This window comes from Phoca vitulina, unplaced genomic scaffold, assembly GCF_004348235.1.
Source record: "Phoca vitulina isolate PV1807 unplaced genomic scaffold, GSC_HSeal_1.0 scaffold2, whole genome shotgun sequence".
NCBI lineage: Eukaryota > Metazoa > Chordata > Mammalia > Carnivora > Phocidae > Phoca > Phoca vitulina.
Window position 1 is genome coordinate 66,637,098 of NW_022589705.1, and position 22,724 is coordinate 66,659,821.

The window sequence follows — 22,724 nt, forward strand, 5'->3', positions numbered from 1 at the left end:
ATGTGTGTGACAGAGTGGGCCTTGGGGGTGGGCAGGGGGAGGGGAGCAGGCAGTGAACCCACGGAGGGAGAGGATTTAATAAACCTGGTGGGGGAGGAGAGAATGGGGGGAGCTGGGGGGGTGAATATCCCGGCTTCCCGCTGCTGTGCTTGACGCTCATCCTCTCCCCTGCCCCTTGCACCTCCCTCCCCTCGGCAGGCTCAAACGTGAGCATGGACATATGGGCAGCACCAGAAACCGCCACCCACTCCCCAACCGCCATGCCCCCTCACCAGGGTCCGCAGCCAGCACTCCTCGCAGTGCACATGCCAACACTGGATGGACGTTAGGGGCATCGAGTAGGAGTCCTAGGGAGGAGGTGGGCACAGAAGGGGTCACTCTGAGGCTGGCCCACCCTCTAAAGAGCTCAAATCACAGTGCAGAGGCCCTTCCCAACCCCCAGAGGGCACTGAAGCCTGACCAGAGGCATCCCAGGTTCCCTTTCTCTTACCATACAGATGAGGCATTTGTAACGGTCCCCACGGGATAGCTGCCGTTCAAGTTCCCTGACCCGAGCCTTCAGGGCCTCAAACGTGGTCACAGCTGAATCTTCGGTGATTCTGGAAAGAGGACGGCATGGTTGGGCAGGCAGCAGGCTGGCATGTCTAATCTGAACCTCCAGCCCACACCTCCCTTGAATTCTAGAAGTGTGTGTGTATAAATGTCTCCCAGATGTCCCTGCCCCCCACCTGCCCAAATCCTGTATCTGTAAACTCTTCCTTCTAGAATTGAACTCCTCACCGTCCTTGTTCCTCCACCTCCATCCTGGTGAATTTCCAAACCAGATACCTCGGAACCATTCTCAAACCATTCCTTCCCAGTCACCCTTGACACCTACAATCTGTCATCTAGTTCCTAGTATCTCCGTAGTCTCTCCACTGCTACAACTGGTCCAGGCCCTCATGGTTTCTCCTACAATTCCTCTGCTGACCTGAATGGCCCCTCTGCCTCCAGATCCTTCATTTCCATTCTCTCAGCGCCTAGAATTTTGTAGATTTGACCATTTCTACTTCAACATCTCAATGTTTCCCTCGGACTAAAGCTCTACCAAACTCCTCAGACGCTGACCAGGGACTCCTTGGTCTATAGCCCCAGCCCACATCCCTCAGCACCCCGCCACTTGATGCTCCATCCACAGCAAACTAGGAGGCTTCCCACACAGCACCATTTTTCACTCCCTTGGCCTCTCGCGGCACTTTCTGCTTCCTCTGGACCACCCCACCTCCTAACTCACCAGAAGCCTCTTCCAACCCTCCTGCCAGCACCACCGCCGGTGGCTGCTCTTCTGTGCTCTCCAGCACCCTGCACCAGACTCCGCCACAGCAGGACAACTGCAAACGTCCTTGTCTCCTGTGCAAGACGTAGTTTCCCAAGGGCAAGCTGCTCACGCTACCAAATCTGACTACGGACATTAGCCCCACGGCGCGCACGTGAGTACGATTAAATGTTTGTTGACCGAAAAACCAGTCTCGGCCCCAGAGTAAGAGATGTGTGGACTGCATGAGTCCCACAGAATCCAGGTCCTGGGCCACAGGCCTGGCCTACCTCAAGGGCTCCTTGTTGTTTCTTCCTGGGCACATCAGATGCCCTGAGAGTCCTCACCTGCTGTTCAAGCCCTGCCCATGAAAGTCCCTCCAACTTCTGGAAGGCTCTTTGGGCTGCAGTACTGAACAGTGAAGAGCTAGGACTATCTCAGAGAGTGGGGTGACCCCTTCCCACCCCTTCTAAAACAAGTGAACAGAACCCAGAGAAGCTCACAGAAGGGGTAGAATGCTGCCTGGAGGACTAGAAAAGATGCTACTAGAGATGGGCCTTAGGAAATAATAATGATGATAATACAAAAGAACCAAAATTTATTAAGCACTTACTAAATGCCAGAGATTGTACTGAGGGATTGAAAATTATTATTTTATTTACACCTCACAAAAACCCCACAAGGAGACGGTAATATTCCCATTTTATATATGAAAAAGCTAAAACAGCAAAGGAATACGAAGTAGCATGCCTACGGTTCACACAGCGTGGAGGAGGTGGGATTCAAACCCCACAGACCGATGCCTGGATCCACCGATAACTCTGTGATTAACATTACAACACTGACAATACTCAGGAGGAGTGGGGTCTCCAGGCCCAGAGACCGGGAGGAATAAAGGCCAAGAGGCCCATGTGGCTGTAAGGCTCACCCGTGGGTAAGTGCTAAAGTGGGAAAGGAGATCGTGTCAGGGAAGACTTCGGAGGCCACAATCAGAAAGTGAAGTTTATCTCACAGGCTACGGGAAGCTGCTGGGGCCGCTGGAGGAGGGCGATGAGAGGTTAAGAGCGGAGATTAAAAGGTGTGGTCAATTGAGAGAGAGAGCGTGCGAGGAAGAGCGCAGACTGAGGGGGATTCCTAAGTGTGGCACCATGTGAGCAGAGACGCTCTCCTAGGGTGGCCTGTTCTGCCGGCCTGGAGCAGACAACTGGCTCAGAAAGCCCGTGGTACTCACAAGTGGTACTGGCGGTAAGTGGTACTGGGGGGCCTGGGGAGGATGGTGGGTGACGTTCCATGGGCAGCAACAAACTTTGCTCTCTGACCTTTCTCTCTCAGGGCACCAGCGGCAACAAAGAATAGGACTTCTTGGTGGAGTGTCCCTGCGTCAGGGATGCCCTCAATCTATCACTCCCCAGGTCCGTGACTCTGCCCTGCCTCTCTCCAGGGAAGCCGCAAAGGGTCCGACTCTGGCCCCTCTGACACTGGTGCATTCTGGGAGTGTCCATTCAACTTTGCAGATCTGGAAGACTTCACCACCCCCTTGACCCTTACAGACACCAGCACAACTCTTCCCCTGGCATCCTGCCCAATGCCATGTGCGCCATCCTCATCTGGACCGTTGGTAAACTCCTGACAAGGAAACAAGGTAGCTGTGCTCCCTTTCTCTCCAAGGACAGGCTGGGTATTTGCCCGGTCCTATGTAGTTATTTTAAAAATTGGGAACCTGAGGCCTGGAGCTGGGGGGTACAGGCCGACCCCAGAGCAGAGCGCTCTCAAACTCCATAGCAGAGGAGTAGAGCTAGAAAGGCAAAAAGGATAGAGCCAGGAGAGAATGAAGCCATCTCCCCCTTCGTCTCCAAAGGCTCCATAGGCCACATCCAACTGCAGAGCCCACCTTATCGTGGATCTGCTCAGCATACACCCGGCTTGTCATCTTTGCTCTGGTACAACACCCAGTTCTCCAGTTCCTGACCCAGGCTGCTTGTGAGTTATTCCTAAGACCCTCCGGGGCATGGGGTGGAGACTTTCTTGGAAGAAGCCATGGCATCCTGCCTTCCTGCTTCCCCTGGGTTGTGAAAAGGATCTAGGGCAGGAATCCACATTGTATGTACCAGGAAGAGAGAAGTCATGGGGACTGAAGGGTCCCAATCCTGGCAGAGCCAGACCCAGTGGAGATCTCTGCATATGACTGAGCCAATCTATAACTCATCCCAGAGAACCTCGCCTATTGGTGCCTGTGCTCATACAGGTGGGACAGAAGTCCCAACTTCCCCCAGCCCTGGGTGGGTAGTACCTTCATGGATGGCCACTGGCTCTGGCCCCCACCTTCCCCTCGGGCGCCATCCCTGATTAATGATCTTGTCTTTCTGATTTATGAGCAGCCCCTCCAGACGAGGGTGGGCGCCCCTTACGGCCCCGCCCGCCCCGCTCAGCTGGAGTAGGAGAGAATTATTAAATAAACATCCATACGTCATTCCTCCCCCCCCATGCCGGTTGCGCCGAACCCGTGCGGCCCGCTCCCGCACTGACACGGAGCAGCGGCGGTGATTCATGGGCAGCCGGGCCCCGAGCCGCGGCCCATACATCATGCCAGCAGCACTTGCGGCCCCGGCCGAGATAAACTGATCAACCACAACGGGCTGGAATGAATTTATGACAACACAAAATGGAGGGAAACAAATGGGAGGTGACCCTGGGCCACCGACCCGGCCCTGCACCGGCCTGCAATCCACTCTCCTGGCAGGAGGCAAGATGGAACACTGGCCCTGGAATGAAGAGGCTGCCTTTTAACCCCAGGCAACCTAGCCTCCAGCAGAGAGAGGGGTGGGGTGCGGGGAGGTAAGCAGTGGCCAACAGCAGCAACTCCAGGCAGCTAGAGCTGGACAATGCCACCTCTGGGGGCCAGAACTGGCCTTGCTTGGGCTTCCGGAAAGGCAGTAAGACACCCAGCTGATTTCAAGTCCTTGCAGCTCCTGGGGATCCAGGCCAGGGGCTGCCCAGCCCCATGTGAAGTGCTAACGGATCCCCTCCCCACCTGCCAGAGAACCTAGGCCAAAAATTCCTACCAGAAGTGAGGAGACCCAATGCTCCTGCCTAAAACCCACTGCGAGCGCCACCCGGGACAAGAAAAATGAAACCAATTTAGCTCCCGATTAAGAAACAGAAACTGGAGATGAATCAAGTGCGCCGGCTGGGCTGGGCGGCCATACATCACATTCCCGGGCGGAGCCGCCGCAGCGGGCAGGCAGGCAGGCGGAGTGCTCCTCCCGCCGCCAGGACTCCCAGGGCAGTGGCCCAGCGATCAATTCACAGAGTCACGCTTAGCACCAGCTGGGCCCCACTGCCGGTCGTTTGCCCAGGGCCGCAGGACTAAGCTATGCTCCGGAGGGCCAGGAGTCCTGGCAGCAGGCCTTCCTGCTCGCAGAGAGCCCCCTCTCTCCCCTCCCACTGAACTGTCGTCCCAGGGGCCCCTCTCCTGGTTAGACACTCACTTCTCGATGTCACTATTCTTGCAGGTCTTCTGCATGGCCTCCTGCTTGCTGCTTTCACCGTTGCTGGTAGATGGCATCTCTGCTGGGACAGAGGAGCAACTCATACTCTGGCCAGACTGGGCAGCACAGGTGAGGGATTGGGCTTGAGTCAGTCACCACCACCCAAAGGATGTCCCCTCTCCCCCACGACTCCCAAGGTGGGTCAGGACTTACCGTCACTGGCCCATTTAGAAAACTCAGGCGTGATGCGTGTGCTGGGAGGGCCGCCACTAGGGAAAGGAAAAGAATAAAGTGAACCCTAAAGGCAGACAAGAGAGCCCTGAGGGTGGGTACTGGGTTGACCCCTGCCTCAGGGCTTCCCATCCTTCTATCCCACCCACCCAAGCCTGTGCCCACACTTGCTTTAGGACTGCGCCCCGGAGTGCCTCTCTCTCCTTGGCTTCACCAGGCTCCTCGCCTGTGCAGGGGATGACGTCAGCCTCCGTGTATCTGGCATGGTGGTCAAGGACAACAGATCCTAGTTTGCAGCAGGCCGTGAAGGTTGAATCCTGGTTAAAGCTTTGACACTGACCCCAAGGAGGGGTGGATGGAATGAGCAAGTACCAGAGGTGCTGGCTACTTTTTCAATTCCCTTTGGCTTATCCCACCAGCCCCATCTTGCCCCTCAGCGCCCCAAGGATACTGCGGCTTCCCATACTCCAGAGTGTCATCCCCATCCACATCCAGGTCAGCGTCGCTGTCCGGGTTCTCTTTGCCACTGCACATGACGAAGCCAGAGCCTGTGGGAAGCAGGGTGTGAGCAGGGCCAGGGGCCAACAAGACTACACCAAAGGTGCCCCTTCTGTTGCCTCTAGGTAGGGCTCAGGTTTGGGGCCAGGTAAGGCCTAGGCAGAAATCTGGGCCTGAAACATAGAGACCCAATTACTTAGGTACTCTTGGCTCTGATGTTTCAATCCCTTTCACTCTGTATACCTCATCCTTCTCCTCTGCCACTTCGTGCTGCTCCTGGTGGTCTCTGCTCATAAACTAGCCCATTCATATACATTGTCAGGTCCTCAGGAGACACTCAAGCTAGTCTGCTGTCCACCTGTCTTCCAAGTCTAGGAAGAGCAGGAAGAGGACACAGAAACTCAAGGTCTACAAAGCCACCGCCACCCAAGACCTGGGCATCCCCTGTGTCCCATGGTCCACCGTGACAGTCCATCAGAGGGAAGAGCAAACTGGCTAGGGCCAGTCAGAGCCACACAGCAAGACCCCCAGCCAACGTCCTGATTTTGGCCGCCAGGTCCCTGCCAGCAAAAACACCAGGCAGCTGTTCAAATATTTGGTGTCTGAAGCGCCTGACATTAATTATTCATCTCCACCTCACTCAACCCAGATTCCTGGACAAGTGCAGTTAGAAAGGGATTAGGAAGGGACGGGCGAGGGAGGATAGGCATGCACACCTGCTTCTCAAAGCAATCCACAAAGGCAACCAGGCTGGGTGGAGGCAGGGCCACGGGCCAGGCAGGTGGCTGACCCTACACCAAGGTGCACTTGGCCCAGCCACAGGCAAACCCTTGGCCAACGGGGAGGGGTGAGAGGCTGAAGCCACATTAGGGCCCCTTACCTGCCCTGTTGCTCTGACACCCAGACTCACCCTTCCTTATGGGCACAGTCAGGGGCCACAGAGCTGCTTCTCCCTCCCTGCCCCTGCCTCTGCTCCGTGGTCTCAGACCACATCCCACTGGCAAGCGTAGCAGCCCTGCCAGGATGGACAGAGATGAAAAAGGTGGAATCTGTGGCAAGTAGAATCAGCAAGGAAATCCTCAAAGAGGTGGGGAAGCAGCTCGGGGTTCTGCCTGATGATCTCGGAAACATCTTCTTGTCCGTCCTCTCCATTCTCATCAGGACAACAGTCTTATGATGGGTCCTCAAGCCTCTTATCTGTTCCTTCATCCTGCTTACCAGATGGTTCTGACCCTTCCTTTCCTGGCTCCAAAACCAGCTGTGGCTTCCCACTACATGCATAATCTCCTCAGCCAGATCCATCAAGATGTGGATGTACCTACTTGTCCACCTTTGCTCTTTTCCTCATTTCACTCCATAAGTGCTATGCCTACAGACAGACTCTTCACTACACCTCACACAACCCCATATGTCCTGCTCTTGAGACTTTTGCTCATGCTATTCACTCCATGTAGAATGTTCTCCATCTTTCGAGCCCATTTCAAGAGCATTTTCTTCCTGATCTTCCTTCTCCCACCTACGCCTCCGGTCTCCGGTCTCACAAAGGTTTCACCCATCCCGAAGGCAGGTAGCACGAGGGGAAGAGAGCTGCTAGGCACTACCAGGGGCCACCCCTCCCCGACAATCCTCATTTCCCCTCCGCACCGAGGCACCAACAAACTCGAGGCAGCAGGCAGGTCACAGCAGGGCCATTAAGCTGAGAAAACACCAAGTTAAAGCTCTGTCCCCTGTTCACGGCCAGGTATCCTGACAAGCAATTCCCTCCTCGTGGGTGAGTGGCACCTCTATAAACCCTCTGACAGTCTGGGAGACAAACCCTGCCATCAATCAGACTGTAGCCATCAGGTTCACTTACAGCCTGTGCCCCCGAGCCCTGCCAAGGCCCCCTCCCCCAAGTACACACAGCTCAGCAGCCGGCCTCACATCCTCGCCTCGGCCGTGCCCTGCCCAGCCCTGCCTGGTGAGTGTACAAAAAGGAAAGCAAAGGACCCATGGCAAAGCTGAGGAAACGGTGCCACAGAGCTGCCAGTTAAGAGTCCCAGTTTCTCAACACGGAAAGTAGCCCTGTGGCCTGAAGTCCTCTCCTCGGCCAGGCCTGGACCAGGACTCCTACTCCAGCGAAACATAGCTACTGTGCTTTCCTCGACCCTCCATGTCTGTTCGCGCGACAGTGCCTTCGTACATCTTGTCATCTCTCCTCCCTCCTGGTCTACAAAACAAACGCCGGCTTGTTCTGCAAGTCTGACCTAGCTCAGCCATGCCTCCTGCTACGAACTCACAGTGCCAATGCGCACAGCTGCTCCAGAAATACTTCCTGAATGAACTCACCCCAACAACATTCTTTCAACCTTCACTGAGCTCATCCTCGGCCTGGCTTGGCACTGGAGACACAGAGTTTCAAGATCTGATCTCTACCCTTGAGGTGCTGAGTGTAGAGACTTCCCCAGGTATTTCTACATAGGTGTCCCTTCCTTGGTGTCCACCCAGACTCCCGCGCGACACCAAAGGCATAGTTGTTCCATGTATTGTCACAGTCTCTCATCAAACTGCAAGCCCAGGTCTGACTCACTGCTGTGGTCTCAGCATCATCCAGCAGAGCTGGCCAGGCCCACAGCTGTGATGGCTAAACGGTGACAGTGCTGTCCTGTTAGGTCCTGAGAGCCCTGTGTCCGAAAGGAGGCTGAGGCCCAAAGCCTCTCAGGACACAACTTTCCCTGCCAGACCCCAACCCCAGCTGGGCAGTGACGACCTGCCAGGTAGGACAGAGAGCATGGCACATCTTATCTGCCAAGGAAAAGGCCTTTCTGTCTCTGGTCTGAGCGGTTTACCATGACCCTGACCCCACCCCCCAGTGGAGACAGATGTTGGGAACCTCTCCCTACCCCCACAGGTGTTCAGAACAGGCTGCTACCGCCAATTTCCCTCTTATGCTGCCCCAGCCTGCTCCAGCCTCCTTCCCAGCACATTAAACTTTATTTTCTTAATGAAATGTCACTTGCTGACTTCTGGCAGAATCATAATAAAAAGAAACTGCCATAAAGCCGTTGTATGCAGACAGCAGCCCCCCCCCCCCCCCCGCTTGCTTTGAGAGGAAGGCTCCATAGCGGTTTTATGTTCTCAGCTGCTGGAACATCCCAAGCCAGTGCTCATAGGCAATACGGCACACAGAGCTCCTTTCCAAGCCTCTGGCTCCTGTTCCATGTAGCTCTGGGGATAACAAGCAAGCTGCCACTCCTGCTGCTGCTATCCAGGGAAGGGACTCGGCTCCCAGGACCTCCAAGATGACCTGGGGGACCCTTCAGCCACCAGGGGAGGCCCCTTGCTATGGCTCAAGCCCACCGAGAGTGGCGCAATGTGCTGGGCTGCTGTCTCTAGGCAAACTAAGCCTGCTGGTCAATGATGCTCAGCAGAGTGGGTTCTGGAAGGGTAGGCAGTGTGAAAAATCCCTTCCCTCCAAATGAATACTTAGCAACAGAGAAGAAGAGGATTAAGTGCAGAAATGATAGGCAAGTCTAAATTTTATAAAAATGACCCCTCTTCCATAAACTCATTTCTTCCTGGGTCATCGAGGAGAAGAAAAAAAAAAAAAATCAGTGTTAATTTAATCAACTGATTAGGTGATCGATTGAGAAACTGGAGATGCCCGTTCACTGGGGGCACTAACGTCCTGGAACCCGAAACCACAAAAAAGGAGCCATCAATTTCCTCACCTGCTGCTCCGAACAAAACCTGAGCCCAGGGAGAAAGGAAAGTCTTGGGGCCCTTCAGAGGCCATGCTCTTGGGGGGGGGGGGGGGGGGGGGGGGGGCGGGGGGGCGGGGGGGGGGGGGGGGGGGGGGGGGGAGACGGGCAGCAGCTTCCGGAGAGTTTTACACTGGAATTAGTTACAGATGCAGTTACGGTGTCTTGTGTAAACGCCATCGATTGGGGAGCTGACAGTCTGGGGAGCTGCGATGCGGGACAATCAATCGGCCTGCAGTGTCACCTGCCACCTCGCTGAACAGTTGACAATGCAATTATCCAGTGTGGAGGCAGGGAGTTGGCGTGTGTCAAACGCACTTAGCCACTTTCCGGGCCTCCTCAATAACGCGTTTCACTGCCTCACGTCAGGAGAGACGCAGAGAGACGGACGCCGTTTGAAACCATTGATACTTGCTCCTTCTGCCTGCGCTCCCTCCGTCCCAGCTTAACAACTGTGTTCCAAAAGGCCATTAAAATCCCTGTCAGTTGCCACAGGGGACAGAAGGTGCCCTGCTCCCTGCCACCTCTCCTCAGCCCTCCCAGCAGCCAACAGGTAGAACTAAAGGTGGCAGGAGCTGGAAGGCAGCAGCCCTAGTCCCCCCCGTTCCAAGACTGCCTCCCGCAGCCGGCTGCTCCGACACCTGTCACTGACCCGACCACGCGGCGGGGCTGCACCGGGGGACACTTGTAGCTGCGGGGGCTCCCATCTTTTGGGACTGAACATGCCAGAGGGGGCAGCAGCGAGGGGAAGGCCTAGTTCTCTGTGCCCTGGGACTCACAATAGCTGTCGGCCCCTGACCCAGAAGCTGGTGACGTTTTAGCCAGCCACAGCCCAGTGAAAGATCGGCGTCAGAGCTGCCCTGCCTGTCCTCTCCATGAGGTCTCATCCCAGGCTACAGGAACCAGCCTAAATCCGAGACAGGAACTTGAGAAAGATGTAGTCGCTAGGCCAGGATCTGGGTAGGGCAGAGGCCTGCACAGCTGGTTCTCTAAGTACCATCATTCTCGCTCCCCTCTACCTGTTTGATTCAAAGGGGCTCAATGCTAGATTCTAGTGACTTGTTTCCTGTCAGGGCTCACAGATAAGCTGCGGCACCTTCTAGTTCCTATGTAGTTTCCTGGGAAATGTTTCCATCTTGCCACACTCTTGTGCCCGCCCCCATCACTGTTACCTTATCTGAAACCAACCATTCCCGTGTCCTCTCTCTCTAGCCAGTCCATTCCAGAACGATGGGCTCCAGGCTCCCCAAATCCAGCTGGGTGAACCTTCACTGGCAACCAATACAGGGGAAGGATCAAATCTCACCATAAGTCTTTTCTAGGACCCAGGAGCTGGAGATAGGAAATGAGGAGAAAGGTGTGGCTCGTTCATCACATACCTCCTTTGACTATAGATAGGAGCAGGTTTGTCCCCAGGGGCTGTATAATTAGTTTTTTCCTGAGGCCTGCTGCTCTAGCCCAGAGGCCCCTTGCTCTGCCCAGGGCTGGCATGGTGCCCCAGAAGAGGATCTTTTTCTCCTAACTGCTAAGCTCTCTCAGGGGAATGCTGGGGAAGCACTAGGCCCCATGCCACCCTTTATGCAATTCTAAAGCTGGGTGGGGGAAACAGCAGTAGCAGATTAGGTTCTGAGAGGACATCAACAGCTCAGGGACATAGCCCAGGATTTCTCTGAGAACTGGGAAGGCCACAGTATTTCCTGGACACTGAAAGTTTTAGGTCTTCCGACCTACCATCTTGAAATCTTTATTTCCTTTAGCCTCTTAAAGATCTATTTCTAGCTGGGCCTATCTTGGTGCTGCTTACTTACCTGTTCTGTCTGGTCCTTCATTTTGTTCTAGAGTCCCAATTCCAAGCACTCCCGGGCCTGAGCTATCTGGGCTTTGCCCTCGATAGCCACAGGTCCATCTTCAAGGCCTGTTCCCCTCAGCCAAGTATCTCCACCAAAACTCTTGCTTGTTCCTTTGCTCCATAGCAGATTACATTCAAGGTAACAGATCTGCTCCATCAGATCAGTTCCCAGTGGGCCTGGTGGAAAGCTTTGCTGAGGATGACGAAGGGGCCCTGGTTTGGGAGGAGGGATAGGGGATGATCGGATACAGGAACTTATCTGCAATTCTTCAATTCTTTCATATCTAACAAGGACAGCAATCTCTGTTCTGTCAGCACATACAGCGCAGCTTAAATGGGCCTCACCACTCGCCCGCTCATCCTGCCTCTGCTCCCTCTCTCTGAAGTCGGCTGGGCAGCTTCTTCAGCCGGCGTTATCACTCCCTCTAACCGGTCTTGGCAGGCAATCTAATTCCTCCTGAAAAGGTCACCGCCATTTTAACTGCCTTTCAATCACATTAAGCACGCGCTGCCCGGCTTGCGGCCCGGCCCGCCCGGCGGGCGATCAATGCGCCGCACTGACACCAGCCCGCCTGGCGGGGCCACACCCAACCCCCCAAGAGTTGGGGCCTACCAGTCCTGGCCAGGGAGGGTAGACTGACAGATGGCCAGCTTCTGCAGACGGGGTTTCAGGGGCAGAGGCAGTCAGGATCAACCAGGGCCTCCTTTGATGCCCCCCCCCCCCCCCCACCGAGGAGCCTCAGCCTCCTCTGCTCCACTGCGCCCCGCTCTCTGCCTCGTGGCCCCTGCTGATCTTGCTGTAAAACAGCCTTTCAAGTCTGCTTGTCTTTTGACTGCACTAAGCTGTTTAAGAGGCGGCCGCAGCTTCTATCAGGCAAGCTGGAGCCATTCTCTGCAGATAAAGGCACCTCCGGCCCTGCTCCCTCTTCAAGCCTCACTCTCATTCTCGCTCTCCAAATCGCTCAAAGAAAAGCCCCCTTTGAACTCCCCTCAGGAATTCTTGAAAGGAACCACCTCACAGTGTAAACACTCAGGGAAAACTGACACCCGCCCAGGGCCTAAGAGCACTGCACACCCGCTCTGCAAGTGCGGCCGGGCGCAGGGGAAATACTCTGTCAAATCAGGAGGCCCCATGTATGTAGCTTTATCCTCTGTAAGCCTTGTCTGGTGCCCAGAAGGCATCAGGTCCAGCTCAGTGCCAAGAAACCTAAGAAGTTGCCACAGTAATGGAAGATGTGAATATCTGCAGCTGCCAACTGTGAACCCAGAGCAGCATCCTGCAGCTGACACTGATGGGCCACCACTAGACACCTGTGTGTCCCGTTTCCAGGATCCTGGGCTTTTTGCTGCTCATCCTCCTCCCAGGGCCTCAGACACTCTAAAACTACAGGACAGGACCAGAGTGAGGTGGCAAATGAACTTTCTCCAGCTCAGGCTGGGGCAATGGTTTGGGCTGATTTACCGTCCTAACTGACACACTGGCTTGCCCCAAATGCTTGGGGAGTGAGAGAAACCCAGAGGCATAATGCCCCACCTGGACTTGGAGCCCCTCCACATATCCAATCTCCACGGCACTGTGGAGACCACTCCTCAGGACCAGCCCATGCAGCACGGCCTGGACAAGGCAGAGACCCTCTTCCCAGCTGCTGTGAGATTCCCCAAGGACCAGACCCACCAGTACTCCCATGGGTGTTTGCCCAGAGAATTGGAGGCAGATGGGAAGCAGATTGGTTCACTTAATGATCGTAAGTCGAAGGGCCAGCTGTGCTTGTGCACAGAAAGAGGAGAGCTGGAGGCCAGGAGGCAAACTCTTTCCCTTTTCCCCTGCCCAGAGCAGGAGAGTCTGACAAGAGGACATGACCCTAGGCATCCAACCAGTCTACTGTTTGACATGGGGTGGGGGGAAGGGTGGGGGGGGGGGGGAAGGGTGGGGGGGTGGGAGACTTCCACTGGGCGAAGCCATAGCCCTCCAAGGAGCTGGAAGGGCAAGGGAGCTGTGCAAAGCCCTGCAGACCCCTCTGCAGCAACTGGAGCGAGCCCAAGGGAAGCGGGGAGCAGCTGGGCCCAGGCCCCTCTTGCTTCAGGGCAGAGGGCGCCCAGGGAGAAGGGATGGGATCAGAGCTAAAATTAGATTCACCAATGAAGCTCATGGGAGGTCAAATTTTGCCATAACTCACTCTCTCCTCTGTAACTGATTTCCCTGACATGGGGCTGAGGAGGAGGAGGAAAATCCAATGTGTTTGCCTGGAAGCCCTCAGGGCCCCCAGTGCTGGAGGTGTACAGCAGGTTGCTGGATTCTCATTTATCAGCCTTAAGAGGGATGGAGTGATAAATGCATAACCGTCCCTTTAATATTTTATGCAGGTGCTAACGCGGCTTGGCTGTCACCTTCAATGCATCACCCGAGGCTGAGAGCCCCCCTCGTCACTCCTAGCTTGCAGCCTCACAATTCCATTTCCCCACCCAAATACATCCATTTTAATATGCACATCACAGGCAGGCAGCACGGTCACAAAGGAGCGCCGCCAGCAGCAGTTCCCACGTGGTGGAACGGGTGACCAGCCACCAGCCCTGACCTCTCGGCTCCCAACAGATGGATACCCAGCAGAGGCCTGGCCACCAGAGCACCAGTGCTTTACGTGTCAGCCGCTTGTACCTCGGAAACCACCTTCCAGGAGAGTGGTGGCCCGTATCCGCTTCTGCCCGCACCACTCATACTCCTCAAAGCGGTTGCTGTTTTCATGCTCGATGTCCACGGCATCATCCTCGGCCACGCAGGAGCCTTCCCTCTGTGAAGAGCAAAACAGGATCATGGCTCCCGGGCCACCACTACTTGCTCCCCCAGGTCTACAAGGAAGGCACAGCCCTGGCCCCCAGCTCTAGCGCTCCTTTCAAGGAAACCAATCCAGAAGTCAAAGAACCTGGGCCTCTTCCCAATAATTTTCCACTGGAGCCCCAGAGGAGGAGTGGAAGTGTGAAAGGAAAGGAAGAGGGTGAAGAACAGAGAGGAAGCAGCTGCTGAGACCACACGGAGACCCCAACACAGCCTCTACATCTGGGGGCAGTCAGCAGCTAGTGTCAGGGGAGCAAGGGGGGAGGGGAGAAGAGGTAGGTAGTGATGGCCCCTCTACCTTAGAAAGGCAATGCTCCACATGCCTACTCATCTCCTGCTCCGATCCTGCCAGGGGGCGGTTGCACAGGGGACATACCTGCCCTTCATCTTGCTTCCTCCGTTTCATTTTCCCAATCCGAGCTGCATGGAGAAACCGAAAACAAAGCACAGAACAGGCAGACGGTCACTGTAGCTCCCAGGGTCCCAGTGGAGCTGACACATCCTGACCTCTTGCTAGCCATTAGCCCTTTTGTTCAGTGCCTGATCTGGCCCTCATTATGCAGCACCTTCTGCTCCTTTGGGGACTGGGCCTTGCCAAGAGCACCTGGGGAAGAGACTGGTGCTAGGCCAGCAAAGTATCCACTCTTTGGCCACAGATGGCTCAAGTTCAACCCATACCTTCCTCCCTGCAGTGCTCAGTAAGTCCAATGAGCAAAGACTCTCTGAGTTGCTAGGTATCTGCCCAGAAGGCCAAGACCATGGGCTCTCTTAGAGAACATCTCTTGGCTAGAGCCCAAGGTCCCTCCACGGGGTCAATTTGTCTTGCTGGTCACTCATCAGCTAAAACCCCTTTTGTTCCTGGGCCAAGGGCCCTGTGGCACAGCCCTCAGTGTCCTACCTAGAATCCCTCAGGAAGATTTTCTCTCATGTCCACTGGTCCCATTTTTTAAAACGGAATGCTTCATAAATTTGCATATCATCCTTGTGTCGGGGCCATGCTAATCTCTGTATTGTTACAATTTTAGTGTATGTGCTGACAAAGAGAGCACTTCACTGGTCCCATTTTACAGAAGAGGAGACTGAGACCCAGTCATAAAGGTATAGAGGATCTGAGTCAGAGAGCCCATGGTACCTTGAGAGGACAGCTTTCATTGCGCCTACCCAAACCTGTTCCATCATTTCTAATCAGTGCAGGGGGCTGGCAGGCCCCTGAGGCAGACGGCTGCCTGCCATGCTGTCCCACAGGGGGCTCAATTCCAAAGTGCACACTGTAAGCCCAAAGCACTGCTAATTAATGCTGAGAGATGCAATCATTTCTAATTAGCTCACTAATCCCTCTCTGCAGCCCTCCTGTCACTGAAGCAGGAAGGGGTCAAAACAAGGGACTGCCACCCTCCCCGTGCAATAGCAGGAGCAGAGCTAGCCACTCTGAGATCAGACTGACTGAGGGGAGCCAGCCAGGGAGAAAATGGTTCCCCACTGTAAGGCCAGGAAAAACTTTCTCATGGATATTGACCCTGGTGGGAAGCTCATGAATGCAGTTTAGGGAGGGGGACACAGGTGAAAGCTGATGTTACAATTTAGAGCTTCAGCTATGTATTAGGCTCAGCATCAAATACCTTATACAAGGTAGCTCATTTAATTCTATATTCAACCCGAAGCAAGGTTGCATTATCCATTTTAACAGAAGACAAGCGCTTAAGGCTCAGAGAGAACAAGGCACTTGCTCAAGTAGCTAAAAAGTGGCAAAGACAGGAGAAATCAGGCCTGACTCCATAGGTTAGAATGCTCTCCTCTCCTAAGAGTACCACACCTGCCCCCTGACTGATAGCAGCAACAAAGACTGATCTGTGAGTGTGCTAGAGCACTAAGAATATGTACATGGGGACCTACCTCTTGCCTGTTGAGAGTCTGAGGCAGGGAGCTACTCCAACTCCAAAATAGTAGCTCTAGGAAGACCCAAACCAATAGGAAAGCCATCACCCCACCAGAGATGGCATGGAGTTTGAGAAATCTTGGTCTGTAGCCTGGCCTCAATCTTCAATTTTCTGTGCTCTCACTACAGGAGAGAGGACTATGAGTGCCCTCCTTGATTTTGTAGACAAAGATCTAGATCCCTTCACCTTGACTGTCCTAACACTTGGAATTTCAGGCTTGAGCCACCTTGGCACCCTGCAGCCAGGGCTGGGATGGAGAAATCATCAGAAAGGCCAGGGACCCTGACGGTTCTTGAAGCCCATATGGAGCAGTGGGCCAATACAAAGGGCCTATGACAAACACATGACTGAATAAAGAAATGAATCTTACAGAACTACCAAGGAGAGCATGATACTGGACACTGTTCTTGCCCAAGCCACCCGGGACAGAAGATCCCTTATAATCCCAGGAAAGCACCCTGATGGGTTGGACAACATCTGAACATTCTCAGATAACCAAGGCAGGTTTGGTTTAACTTGCCATTCACCTTGTAAGTCCTGAACTAAGCTTACTAAAGTGTAGGTAGTGTTTGCTTAAGGAGGGAGAACGACACGGTCACAGAAGCACAGATTTTGGAGGTAGACTTCAGTTTAAATCATGGTTCAGTTACATCCCATTTGCGTGATTTTAAACAAATCACCTTCTCCTCTCCCAGCCTCAGTTTCCTTATCTACAAAATGTGTTACCACTTTCTTCTTAGAAGTGCTATGATAATGATGCTTAACATGGTGTCAGGCCATAACGAATGCTTTCCCTGTCCCGGATCAGGACTCAGCCAGGCAGCAGAAACCAAGTGGCAAGAGGTGGGGATCCTGAATGTCCATAGCCTCACTCACTGACCAGCTGGCCCAGAGACCCTAAGCCCCTTACAGCCAATACCCAGATATACCACACCCTAGTCAGCACAAAAAGCTCGGTTCATCCAATTGTGTTCAGCAAATAGTAATGCTCCAGAGGTTTGAATCCAAAAGGGGGGGGGGGGCACCAGGTAGTGCATACACGACGTGCTTTCAGAGAAGGCCTCTAAGAGCTGTCGAGCCCACGCTGATCACCTTTGTGAAATGTGGGCCGACTGATAACTCAAAGAGCCCTGGGATGAGTTAGTTCCTGTTGCCGTGGGAACTCCAGATCTCACTGCATTGTCAAGTCTCAGCAGAGAGGCTGTATTCACACTACTGGGCGCTGATTAAAAACTGGAAGAAAAACATTCTCAGCGCCCTGCCGGCTTGTACAGTGAGGTCCCAGCAGTTTGCAAATTCAAAGCTGAGCTCCCGAGTGGAATTGTGTAGCTTGTTCCTCATTCTCTGGTACTTATTGCCCGCCAGGGTTCTTGAAGGCCTTTAGAGAGGCGTGGGCAAGAGCTGGAACCATAACCTCCATTAGACAGACGGGGAAACTGAGGGCGGCCGCCTTGGTTAGCACTTTCTCAGGCGCTGTGACTGCGACGAAGCCCAACAGCCCAATGTCGAAGAGACCCAGGCAGGCCTGGAGCTGCAGGCAGTGAGGGAGGGAGGAGGCCGGGGGTGGGGCGGAGGGAGGGGCCGGGCAAGACTCACCATTCAGTCGGGTCTGCCGGTTGGCTCGCACTCGCAGGAAGGTCTGGGAGAAGATCCCGGGCAGAAGCAAAAAAAAAAAAAAAAAAAAAAAAAAAGAGAGAGAGAGAGAGAGCGCGTCAGGCGCGGCCTGGAGCCCTGGCCCCCGCCCCAGCACTGGACCCCGGTCCCGGCCTGCCCCGCCCCAAACAGCCCGTAAACAAACCTACTTCCTCCCTCCCGCCGGCCCCCCTGCTCCGCCGGCCGCTCCGGGCCCTCGGCATAGCCGCCGGGGGATGCTCTAACGGGACCCCGTGGCCGCCGCACGGTGCCGCCCCAACCCCGGTCTCCGGTGCTCCGGGCCCTGCGGCCACCCGGCCGGCGAGGGCGGCGATGCGGGCGGATTCCCCCCGGCTGCCCGGCGGCGGCGGCACCTCAGCTCCCACCGGCGGCGGCGGCCATGTTGGCCCTGATCACGTGACCCGCTGCCGTCGCGCGCCGGGGTGAAAGTTCACGATGGGGGGGGGGGCGGCCGGACCAGGACCAGGAAACAGCTGCTCGTACTCCGGTAGTAACCGGCTGGGGCCGCCCTGGGGTCCCTCCCACCGTCCGCAAAGCCAACCCGCCAGAGTTTTAGCGGCCGCCAGGTCCTCCCACCGCGCTCCACGCCCCCTGCCAGCGCGGGGCTCCTTCCGCCCGAGAGCCTCAGTCCGGCCCCCGGCCCCGACCTCCGCCTCCCGCGCGGGTAGCGCTTTGCTGGGGAGGCGGCGTCTGGATTCCAGGTCGCCTCCGGGCGATCCCACCGAATGTCCCAAACTGTCCCTCCCCCAGCCCCTGGCCTTTCTGTAGTCCCGTTGCTAGAGGATTCCCAGTTCAGCTGTCTCTCGGACAGCCCCTGGAGGTTTCGCAGGCACCGCACGCCAACGCGGCCAACGCGGAACTCGACATCCCCCAAACAGCCGCTTTCCTCCTGGGTGCTCGGATACCACCATCCACTCAGTTGTGCGCATACCGGAAACGTGAGAGGTGTCGTCGGCCCCACCCTCCTTCCTGCCTCACACTCAGTCCAACTTTAGATGCCAGAGTCCATCTTTAAAGGTCTCTTAAATGTTCTCATCTCCACCTCTGTGTATCTCCTACTCAGCTTTCCAGGCCTAACAAAAATATCTTTTCCTCCCGTTAGAGTACTTCCATCTTTATCTTCATTGTGGCTCATACAAATTTTTAGGGTGGACTGACCACTCCAGGGTTGGGGCCACGTGTGGGTCATATGGGTGAACCCAGGGCCCTGCATAGCGCTTGGCATAGCATATTTCTTCAATGGCTATACCTGCCTTGGATGTGACTGCTCTAGTTCATAATCTTGTGAGCTCTCAAAATTTGTCTCGCATCTGGCCTTCTGGTGTTCAGTTTCTCTCCCTGCGACCCATCCTTCAGACTACACATAATGTGATCTTTGTATTGAACAAAATTGACCCTGTCTCCCCTCCCCCACTTCTGTAAATCCTTCAGTGGTTCTCCACCTGAGATCTGCCGCATGGCATACAGGCCTTATGTGACCTGCTTTTTTCTTCAGACTTTTCTTCTACTACTTTTGCTCTCTCCCTTTGCCATCTTGACACTCTACCTTTGCTGGGCTAACTGTAGTTCTTTAGCACTCCGTGCTCTGGACTCTGGACTAGATTATCCTCCATGCCTCCATATCTGCTGCTTGGTTAACGGTTGTTCACCCTTCAGGACTCTGGGAAGGCTCCACTTTTCCCCAAAGGTTGGGTTAGTTGCCTCCTCTGAGTTTTCACCATCCCTTGGCTTCCCTCTGATCTTGTATATTGTGATTGTTTACATGTGTGTCCCTTCTGGGGGTGGGGTCATCTCTATCCAGTCACCCAGCACAGGGTCTAGCATGCAGGAGGTATCAGTGGGAAGGGGAGAAGGATATTTATGAGGGAAGCCCCTGAGCCCAGTGCAGGGATGGGAAACAATAAAGGATTCAGGGCCAAATTCCAGTTCAAATTCTGACTCTGTTACTCATAATTTATGTGTTCCAAAAAAAGTCACATCCCCTCTTTAGGCTTGTTTCCTTAGCAATAAATTGGGGGCAACGAATCCTAGTCTGCACAGTTGCTATGAGGGTAAGATGAGGTCATGGTTAAGGGAGTTAGGTAACCCAGCAGGGGCTAAGTAAATGGGACTCCAAACCAGAAACCAGACCCCCCCCCCCCCCCCACTCTCCTGCTTTCAAGCTTAGTTCGATGAGTAAAAAAAAAAAATCCAACATAATTGACCAACTAGTACATGCCAGGCGTTGTGTAAAGATCAGGGGAGGGGATACCCAGCTAGTCTCTGGGGAACTTTCAGTGTCACCTCCTACCAGTTCCCCTTGTATTTTACATGCTAACAAAACTGAACTGCTAGCAGGTCCCCAAGTACATCATTCTGTGATACACCTCTATGCTCTTTGCACACAGGGTTGCCTTGAAATGGCAGACCTTCTTTGTCCACCAGAGTGAACTCCTACTTGTCCTCTGAAACCCTGTTCAGTTGTTACCTCCTCTGTGAAGCTTGCTCTGATTTGCCCCTCTTTACACTGTGCTGTCCCAGAAACTTATTTATAACTGTCACAGCACTTAAAACACTGGGCTATAATTATTTATTTGCAAATCTAACCCCCTGAAGGCAAGGACACTGGGCTGAGCATGTTTGAGTACAGGAAGGGTGTAAAGAAGGATGAGACAAGGTCCTTGCCTTGGAGGAACTCCTAGTCTAGTGAAACAGTCATGCTCATTGTGATAGGTTAAATATGGCCACAATTCTTTGCGGCTCCTTCTGTAAAGAGCTGCATTTCCTCATCCCTTGATTATGGGTTAGCTTTGCGACTTGTTTTGCCAAGTTGATGTGTGAATTCCAGAGTCTAGGCTTCAAGAGGCTTTGCAGTTTTGGCCTTCAGTCTCTTGGTGTGACACTGCCCTGAGGCTGCCAAGTAAGGAAGCTGATCTAACCTACTGGAGGATAAGAGGCCACATGGAAGAGAACCAAGGCATCCCGATCTCCCAGAATGTGAGGCTTTCCAGCCTAGTCAATCCTCCAGCTGAATGAGCTGCATAAATGAGGAAAGGCCCAGTCAACTGAAAAAAAACCATGAGAAACCATACATTGTGTTAAGCCACTAAGTTTTGAGATGGCTTATTATGTCAGTAAGTAATGGAAACATAGCTAAACAGGTGATCACAATATAGGATGATAAGGGCAATCATAGGGACATACAGGGGTCATGAGAAGAGATAGCTAATCCAGAAAGGCTTCCTGGAGGAGATGGTATTTGGGCAGGATATTGAAGGATAAATAGAAATGTGATGGGGTAGGGTAAAATAGTCCCATTAGAAGAAATGGCATGTGTAAAAATGTGCAGGCAAGAAAGGAATGGCACAGCCAAAGGGAGTGGTTGGCATTAATTACGTGGGGATAGCCTATAGGGTTCATGGAGGGCAGTATTAGGAATGGCAGCTGGAAATACTGGTTGAACCTAAATCAGAGAAGACCTCAGTGCCATGCCTTAGCATAGCGTGCCTATGCCCCATGGTAGTTCTTTTCCTAGTTGGGCAGGGACTGAGGCTGAATGCTGTGCCTGAAGTAGAGAGGGTGGCAGAATGCCCCCTAAAAGCAGGGCTCTGTCCATCCCTTTGGAGTGGAACTCTCTGGTACAGAGCCTTGTCTCCCTATCAGACCAGAATTCCCTGGGGTCGGGTCCTTTCTCCATTTACACTAGGGTTGTCTGGGTGAGAGCAATGTTCCCCAGGGGCTGGACTGGACTGCCTCTCTTGAACCAAGGTTTACGAGAGTAGGGATCCCTCCCCAGGGTTAGCACTTTGGACTCTGCAGTTTGAGTCCCATATAGAAGCACAGGAGGTGCCAGTGAGGCTGGTGTCCACTCCCCCGCTCCCTTCTCTAAGCTCTGCACCCTGATGCCAGGCTGTGTCAATTGGGAGGAAAGGGGGCCCAAGGAGAACATCTCTTAATTCCAACAAAGGTTCCTGTGTGCCAGCAGTGACCCAGGTCCTCTATCTGGGATTATAGGCCCCTGCTGCCTTGTCTTTCCACATCCAGTCAGGGCTTCTGAGTCAGACCTGTTTTCTCCTTTTACACTGGGGCTTCCTGAGAAGCCCTATTGCCATTTAGACAAATGTTTCTTGGAGCAGGGCCCTGTTTTCTTCCATCTGACTGGGGCTCCTAAGGGCAGGACTCTGTCTCTCCTCAGACAGAAGCTTCTGGGGGAGTTCTTTCTCTTTCCTATCACAAAGGATATCCATATAGAGCTAAGATGTTACCCTCCGGCCCCCTCTTGCTGTGATCTTTTGGGACTGTGTGATTACTCCCTTCCTCTTTGCCCAAGGCACTCACAGGTAATGTCTGCCTGTCTCTCTCTGGGTCTGATACCAAGGTTTGGCAGGACTGAATAGTTATTTGCTCAAGGGATCCTGGTTTTGAAGTCTTCAGGGGATTTGGGGCTATGTCTCTGGGTCCCTCATGAAATGAAACCACATAGGATACCTCTTGATGAACGAGAAGCTTCAGAAATGCTCAGAGCCCACCAGAACCCAGGTGACCTTGGCATCACTCCTTAAAACCCAACTGTAGAAGGCCCATTCCCTGACACCTGTGCCTTCTGGCTTCAGTTAGGGGCAGTGGACACAGAGGGAACCAAATACAGTTCAGGCTTCTCTTCTCCCCTCCCAGGGAGGGGGAGGAGTTAGCACCAGGCAGGCCCCTCTAAGCTTTCATCTACCCCCTCCTCACCTGGTATCTGTCTGAGTGGTGCAGGTCCTCAGTGGCAGAGGAGTGTGGTGACGCTGTTGGAGACTCTCCTTCTCTCTTGATGGAAGCAGACAACAGGAGGGACTGGAAGAAGAAAAGGGACATGTCGCCTCAGGCCAAATGAGACCTGCAGTCAGTCAGTCCCCTAGACTTCCTAGTGCAACGGAGCTTTGGGGAGAGGGGCAGAGAGGAAGGCAGAGGGATAGTCTCAGCCACTCTTGAGAAGGCAGGCAGGTGTTGGGGTCCCGGGGGTATGGTGGTGGAAGAGGATGGCTTGATTCTAGAAACAGGTAGAGAACTTCAAGAGGGTCCAAACCTCCCAGACCCCAGGTAATCTCTGCCCCGGTGGGGCAGGGCTCCCTGCCCACTCCCAGTGGGCTGAGATGATGTATGCTTTGTTCTCCCTTAGCAAGCAGAGACTCTGGGACCCCCCCCTGAAGGGTTGGGGGCAAAGCCACATACCTGCTGCC

At 54.1% G+C, this 22,724-nt stretch overlaps 1 protein-coding gene and 1 non-coding gene across 6 annotated transcripts in view; both read right to left on the bottom strand.

The window, feature by feature from the left end:
* RNF220 (ring finger protein 220) overlaps window positions 1-22,724 on the bottom strand; it is a 221,782-nt gene that overhangs the window by 1,489 nt on the left and 197,569 nt on the right. For 3 of the 5 annotated variants that reach the window (XM_032430498.1, XM_032430508.1, XM_032430516.1), the window contains 10 exons: window positions 22,237-22,338; window positions 17,467-17,509; window positions 14,232-14,353; window positions 13,757-13,889; window positions 5,465-5,561; window positions 5,185-5,271; window positions 4,996-5,051; window positions 4,783-4,861; window positions 491-599; window positions 273-347 (listed from right to left, as the gene is read on the bottom strand). In XM_032430498.1, the coding sequence (XP_032286389.1) occupies window positions 273-347; window positions 491-599; window positions 4,783-4,861; window positions 4,996-5,051; window positions 5,185-5,271; window positions 5,465-5,561; window positions 13,757-13,889; window positions 14,232-14,353; window positions 17,467-17,509; window positions 22,237-22,338 (903 nt within the window). Of the gene's footprint in view, window positions 1-272; window positions 348-490; window positions 600-4,782; window positions 4,862-4,995; window positions 5,052-5,184; window positions 5,272-5,464; window positions 5,562-13,756; window positions 13,890-14,231; window positions 14,354-17,466; window positions 17,510-17,672; window positions 17,911-22,236; window positions 22,339-22,724 lie in introns of those variants that run through there. The other 2 variants (XM_032430504.1, XM_032430525.1) reach the window with 2 other exon arrangements.
* Window positions 14,879-14,982, bottom strand: LOC116626838. Its single transcript, XR_004298354.1, has one exon. It is a non-coding gene; the product is annotated as a U6 spliceosomal RNA (small nuclear RNA).